We start from the raw sequence: 7,395 nt of genomic DNA on the forward strand, positions 1-7,395 counted from the left end.
TGTTGGTTAGTTATTTTTAAGAAGTGGCAACCGTGCGTCAAAGCGACGAATGTGGATCGCAAGTGGATCATACCAAATGACAGCGCAAATTGACAGCTGTTGTTTTTTTCCGAGGGGTATATGTTAGTGGAGCAAAGCTGATTTATTAAAAATCATTAAATTGATCAAACTTTGGTAGAGTAAATATAGAATATCTTCCGAATATGATTAAGCTGAAATTAGAAGCACTGGAACATCCAACTCCCAGCAATGTAGATATCAATGGTGAGAATAACTATAATTTCCACACTGAAATATACATACGTATGTATGTATATATCGTTACGCGCATTTATGTATGCACCTTAATTTTTTACAGATCGTAAAGTATTTGCTAGTACTATTCTGTGGTTAGAAGACCAAAAAATACGCCAGTATAGAATAGAGGATCGTGAGGATCTCCGCAAGGTTGATCAACTTGACATATGGGAGCAAGCGTATGAAAACTATAAGGCAGATCTTGGCATGCCACAATTCTGCACTCCAATAGAAGAAATAACTTGGGTGCTTGGCTATGCCATTCGATTGGAATTTTTAGATGCTCCCGAAAATTACAAAGCTATAAATTCCATAGAGGTGAGCAAGCAGCAAAATAAGTCTCTCGCACCTAGCATAAAAGCGGAAAATTTCTTCGACAACCTGGATTGTAAGCATGCTCCAACTCTTTAATTTTTAATATTAAATTTATGCTAATTTTATATGTTTTAGTTAATCACAAAGATTTCATAGCTGGAGTACGCTCATTAGCCAATAAGCTTAAAATTCCGCATCACCCAAATCATCTTGTACAATTGGAAGCAATTGCCCGTGTTGTACATGAAAGACTTTCAGCTTCTGCTAAGAATCGTCAGCCGATAACTGGAACTCCTTTTCCTTTTGAAAAGGGTAATGATGTGGTGACGGATGATCCCGCTTTGGATTATTCTGTCCGCATTTTGCGATTATTACAAATACAAAGTTTACGCCAGTTACAAACAAAAATCAATGAAACAATTGTAGCTGTTCAAGATTTAATTGCTAATCCTAAAACAGATACAAAACTGGGAAAGGTAGGTCGATAAACACTGTAAGAACAACTTTCGAGGAATGACGTCATTTTGCACATATATACATATGTGTTTATTTTTTATTATGCTTTGAATATTGAAAATACACAGATAATGCAGTAATTTACTTAATAAGTAGACTATGTGTTTGACTTGGTGAATATATTTGAAGCGGGTTAGCCGCATATATTGCAGTAACCGGTAGGTTCCATACCATGGTTTCGACTGGTATTTCCGCAGGGGCTTTTAGTTCACCTTCAATTGGATTGGGTTTCCCAAAGTCCATCATTGTGCTTGTGACGAATTCAAAATGTAACCGCCAGCGTAACTCCACCAAATCAGTTCGAAATGAGGGTGTTACATGCAGTGGAATAGGTATAATTACAGAGGTCTTCAACATGGCATAGCAAACCTGGTGTATGGTGGTAAACGTGCTCACCTTTCCTACAGGTTCCTCAGCTTCTGCATTGCGCGCACTAGCCGATGTCTTCGATTTGTGAAGATTATCTATTGCTGTACCGCTTGCAACACTTGCCAAGTCTAATGAATTTACTGATGAGGCGTCGTTTAAGTCACCACTGGTCTGGTTGGCGTTGGATTGCAGAGATATTTCTTGTGATTGTAGTTTAACAGAAAACTGTACGCAACGCACATTACAATTACTGAAGTCCAAACTTCCAACAATGTCTTCACCAATTTTGTAAGAAGACTTAAACAGGCAAAAGCGTCCGACAAATCCACGCTTGTTTGATATACGGTAATATTTAGGTGCCCGACGGGCAGTTACATTCTAAACAAATTCGAATATTCTTTAACAGTGAAATTAAAATGTTTCAAAAATACTGTCATAAATTTTACCTTAAGATGATGCCAAGATATCTCCAGTTCGGAAATTTCACGCTTTTCTAGGAAGGGATTTGTGGGTGCTAGCTCGTCATTTGTTTCTTCAGTGCAGTGCATCTCATCTAGACGCGCAATAATTGGAATAGGTAGAACACGTATAGGCACAGCAAGCATTTGTACCTTGGATTTAACTCGTTGTGTGGCTATTGTAATTTTGTAGAAATACTTAATGTCGTGCCCTCGATATGTTGGTGGTCCGTTACGTGGCAAAATTTCATTGAAAAAGTCTGTAAACAAAATTGGTACCAATTACAGTCTCACTAAATTCTGCAATTTTTATACTTACATATTTTGGTTTCACCTGGCGACAGTTTTAAATCACAAAATAAAATTTTAGGATTTGTAGCAATTATGATGTCGCCACTTGCTTGTGTTACAGCATCCAATGCTGTTTTGCCTACTAGTTCTGCCAATTCATTCACTTTATCACTGGTTGTAACATTGTAGCTCGTCTTGCGATAACAATGTAACTGCGCCGAGGCCCAAGCTAAATTTTCCATGCGGCTATTGGGTAGAAAAGGGAACAGGGAGTTTTAAATATTCTTTTCGACAATACCAACCTTATACGTACATGTTATCCTCACCAGGTGAACCAATGTGTGTGAATTCAATGAGACACTCCACTCTTTCTCCTGTAGCGTATATGGCCGAATCAGCGCGTACTAGCTTTGCCCTTATTTCAATCATATTAACGAATGTTTAATTCCGATGACTTCTAGTTTATATATATTATTATTTATTTTGTAGTTTGATGTTTTTAAGGAAGCTATATGTACTATATAATTAATGTTGATATCAGGTGGTCAGCTGTGAATGTCTATAAACATATTACTGAAACATAACAACTCCTACCCATTGTTGCTGAGAAACATAATGCTACACCTAGTGTCATCTGTATAGGTTTAGTAATTTTTATGGAATATCTAGCATATTCTAAACAATTTTCATTAAAAGACCAAAGAACGTAGGTCTCTAGATTTTGGTAACCGGCAACTCGATGTTTGGTAATTTTTACCATATATTTTAAATAATTTTACACAAACAAAATACATGAGGAAATTTACCGAACGCCAAGTTACCGAGTACTAGTAATGGCACGATTAATCGAATAACCGATTATAATCGGTTATTTTCATCGGGTAAACGATTTAATTGTATCGAAAACTTCCTTTCGATTAATCGAGCGATTAACCCAATAATTTTCAAAATAATCGAAATGAAACCATCAAAAATTTACTACCCTACTCACACATAATGTATGAATTAAAATTACATAGCAAAAATTGGTACTCTACCGCTCAATAATATTAGCAACAAAATGGTATCCATTCTTCACATTCTAGTATTCTGCAAATTTTTCAACGATATTACTGCAAAAAACCGCAATACTAGTTTAACCTAAGTAGCAACTAAAAGGCCACATCGCAGTTGTGCATATATTTTCATTTTATTTTCCGTAGGCGGTGTTGCGCATTTTCTTCCATACTTATATGGAAGAAAATAGACGCTCCAAAAAATGCCAAAAATCAACGGTGCCAGATACTTCAATCTTGCAATTTTTTATACAAAAATTGAATGGGCTACAAAACTGCATACCGAAAATCTTTCTAAGTAATCTAATTAAAAAGCTCTAATTTTTTGTTGATATATTTATATAAAGCATAAGCTATATCTAAAAAAATAATTAACGTTAAATAAAATAAGAAAATTTTTGTGGTGCGCTTATAATTTTGACACGGGGTATATAACGGATAATTTACTACTTACATCTTTTTCATTTATTGTTTCGCTTCGTTTTTAGTTTTCTTCATTGTTTGCGCACTGAATTCAATGCGCAAGTTTGCTCTATTTAACAATAATGATTTAAATAGAACAGTCAGATTCTATAATTTATGTAAATGGTTTTTATTATTTTCGATTTTAATCGAAACGACCGATTAATCGATTAATTTCTTACGATTAATTGCAATTATTAATCGAATGCTTTCGATTAATCAATTAACCGATTAATCGATTATTAAATTTGTTCTGCCATCACTACTACTTAGCTAGGTGTAACCGGCAGTCTTCACGTGTTGGAAAATCTCGCTTGCGTGACGACAAAATCGGACAATAACCACGCCTACCTCCCATATAACAGTAGTTTTCTGAAATACGAAAACTGTGATATTTTAGTAACTACTGAGGCTTATTAACTCAAGATTGATTAATACTATAAGTTTTAGATGAAAAATAAGAACACCGCTCCACCAATTTCCCCAAACTTGGCACAGTTGTTGGCCTTGGTACAACAAACCAAATGGCTGAAAATTTTTAAAATCGGACAATAACTACGTCCACATCCCATATATAGCGGTAATTTAAAGAAATACGAAATTTTCTATAAATCAATTAATACTGAAGTGATTTTATTCAAAATTGATGCATGGACGAAAGACACAAGGTCACGCGGGAAGGAAAGAAAGAAAAGTTATTTTCTAGCTGCCGAAATCTCGACGCCATCTTTGTTGTTAGAAGTAAACAACGAAGAGAACGGAGAAAACCGCAAAATTGTTGAACGCATGAAAAATCATTTTTATTATGCAAATTCTTCTATAAATCATGCCGCTGTGTTTTTTATTCATTATCTTATGTGTACACACGTTGTCACAGGCGAAAATGAAGAAAATTGCAGTAAAAAGCCAAAAAATGTCAAAATCGTTAAACTTTTTCCCTAAATACGATTCTAACGGGCTACTGTCCTGCCCGCGTGATCTTTTTTTTTTGGTTCATGAAATTGATGTTTGCAATAATTCTTTTGCAAAAAATACGTTTGTGATACAATTTTGGAAAATGGGCGTGGAACCGCCCACTTATGACCACATATTTGGATCTCGGTTAACGTTCGATCATTCCACGAGGAAGCTTTGAAAGAGGATAGTGGGCATAAGAGCACGAGCGAAAATGTGAGGCATAGAAGGGGGTGCCACAGCGAGCTCGACTACCTCTGATCTGCGAATGCCCACCACGTTGAATGGGGCAGTCCCTACTTGAGTATTTTATAAGTGAAGATCTGAATGTAAACAATGTTAGGCAATGTCGAACACTTGTCACTAGAGCCAGGCAGGAAGTCTTGACCTGACTTGCAGCAACGATCTGGGTAATAATCTGATAAGACAATGGTGGTTGTTTTCGGAAGGTCCAAGGACACAGCCCTGTATCAACTGACAACCGAGATTCGGGGGCCCTCGAATGCGGTGAATCAGTGCTCTGCGCCTTTCTCGATATAGAAGGTGCGTTTGACAACACGTCACACTCTGGAGTGCGCAGGGACCTAGAGGGGAGAAACGTGCAGCCAGCGATCTGCAATTGGATGGATGCGCTCCTGCGTACAAGGATTGCTGAAAGCGAGGTATGGGACAGCAGACAACAAAGGGCTGCCCGCTGGGAGGGGTCTTATCATCCCTTCCGCGGAGCCAAGTGGTGGATGAACTCCTTCAGCTTCTCTCTGACAATGGTATCCATGCGGAAGGCTATGCGGAAGATATTCGTGGTCAGCGTTGCAAGTGAAGTTAAGTATCTGGGACTAATCATAGACACCTATGGTGTGTAAGCGTCTGGCGGGAAAATCCGGGGGTCGTGCGCCCAGGTTCCTAAGATGGCTTTACGTCATAATAGTGCAGACAGTGACATCCATAAGGCGGTAGGATGGGTTTCAAGAACTGCTCTAGCAACGGTGAGATAATCGCTCACCAAGCTACAACGACTGGCATGTGTATGCATAATAGGAGCGATGCGCACACGTCCGACGACGGCGCTGGAAGTAGTCCTCGAACTTGAGGCTCTTCATATAACCACAGAGCAGGCAGCCAAAAAAACTCTGCTTAACATTGCGAGAGAGGGATTTGGAAAAGGCAAAGTGATTTCCTCTAGGAGTATGGAGAAGTTAGGGTCCTCGCTCCCACTATCCCTGTTACCTAGAGATGACATAGGCAAGGCTATGGTCTTTCAGAAGAGATTCAAAATAGAGCTTTGCAGTAAAGCAACCTGGGGTATCTCCGCTTTCGAGGCACTACTGCAGGGTTGCACTCTGCACTGGTACACGGATGGCTCGAAGACGGTAGAAGGAATAGGTGCTGGAATCGTCAGATCCAGGGCCAGGATCTCTGTTCCTATGGGGAAATATCCGAGCATCTTTCAAGCAGAAGTTTACGCCATCTACTGATGTGCGGATACAATCATGAGTAGAGTGTATAGAAACGAGAGAATCATAATCCTAAGTTATAGCCAGGCAGCACTCAAGGCCATTATATCCTATGAGGTCAAATCTTCGCTGGTCCTGGAGTGCATTGAAAAGCTTAACTCACTTGGTAGACACAATTACATGAAGCTAGCGTGGGTAACTGGTCATAAGGGACTAGAGGGTAACGAGGCGGCTGACTGTCTCGCAAGAGAGGCGGCAGCCATTACTTCAGTTGGCCCTGAGCCCTTCCTAGGAGTGTGTCCAAATACTCTGAAAGAGGAGGTTACGATAAAGAGGAACACTATGAGGGATCTAAACTCGCAAAGTTCGTCAGTAATGCGCCAGGCAAAGAGTTTACTGGGAGGTTTTAACAGAAGAAGATTCCAAAGTTTAATTGACCTCCCAAAGGGGCAGCTTAAAATAGTAATAGGTATCCTCACAGGACACTGCAGGCAGCAGTACAAAAAAGTTAATTGTAGTCCCCTTTCAGACACGTCAAGTCTTGCTTTCAAGTCTGCTCGTTCGTAGGCGAAGGAGGTGAGAAGAGAGGGGAAGAGTACAGATACCTCCGTACCGTCAATTCGTTTCAAGTTTTCTTGTCTCTTTTGTTCTTTTCGTTGCTTCCCATTTAAAGAACCAAGGACTTGAATTCAATTAAAGTTGACGCGTGTGGAAGCAAATAGAAAACACAAAAGAGAGTGCGAAAAAATTGCTTTCAAGACTTGACGTGTCTGAAAGGGGACGTACTGTAATATGGTCATCTTGAGCGTTTATTTAACAATCCAGCGATATTACCTAGAGATTTTTGGTAAATCGGTCAAATGTTCAAGGATAATCGTAACAATATCTTTTACATATATGTACGTATGTATGTACATATTTACTTTTTATTTACGATTAATTTAGGGATACGTTTAATTAAATTAGTTTACGGTCTAAAATTTTCATAAACCTACGTTATCATTCTTCTTATTCCTTCCTTCTTAGTACGGAACTAAGTGAATCTGGCAACATTGACTAATCTGACAGTCAGATTTCTACATTTTTTGATTGAAACGAACGCGACGAACACAGTGGAGCAGAAGGATTTCGGTTTTTGGATACCTGTACACTTTTAAATAAAAAGTTAAGTGTAAAAAATTGTTTGCAGAGTGTTCAAAGCAAAGTATAACGTGTAAGTTTTAT

At 38.6% G+C, this 7,395-nt stretch overlaps 3 protein-coding genes across 5 annotated transcripts in view; 1 reads left to right on the plus strand and 2 right to left on the minus strand.

The window, feature by feature from the left end:
* Window positions 1-7,395, minus strand: part of LOC118741984 (ribosome-binding protein 1) — a 50,716-nt gene that overhangs the window by 43,060 nt on the left and 261 nt on the right. The window lies entirely within an intron of this gene.
* LOC118742066 (RNA transcription, translation and transport factor protein) lies at window positions 84-1,223 on the plus strand. Its single transcript, XM_036474037.1, has 3 exons — window positions 84-264; window positions 359-685; window positions 748-1,223. Exons 1-3 carry the CDS (start codon window positions 204-206, stop codon window positions 1,098-1,100), a joined length of 741 nt encoding a protein of 246 aa, XP_036329930.1. The 5' UTR covers window positions 84-203; the 3' UTR covers window positions 1,101-1,223.
* LOC118742057 (RAB6A-GEF complex partner protein 2) lies at window positions 1,117-2,967 on the minus strand. Its single transcript, XM_036474027.1, has 4 exons — window positions 2,560-2,967; window positions 2,275-2,492; window positions 1,944-2,215; window positions 1,117-1,875 (listed from the first exon to the last, which is right to left on the minus strand). The coding sequence occupies exons 1-4, from the start codon at window positions 2,673-2,675 to the stop codon at window positions 1,210-1,212; spliced, it is 1,272 nt and encodes a 423-aa protein (XP_036329920.1). The 5' UTR covers window positions 2,676-2,967; the 3' UTR covers window positions 1,117-1,209.

Source organism: Rhagoletis pomonella, unplaced genomic scaffold (assembly GCF_013731165.1).
Source record: "Rhagoletis pomonella isolate Grant_MI unplaced genomic scaffold, Rhpom_1.0 Rhpom_scaffold_00001, whole genome shotgun sequence".
NCBI classification, from domain to species: Eukaryota; Metazoa; Arthropoda; class Insecta; order Diptera; family Tephritidae; genus Rhagoletis; species Rhagoletis pomonella.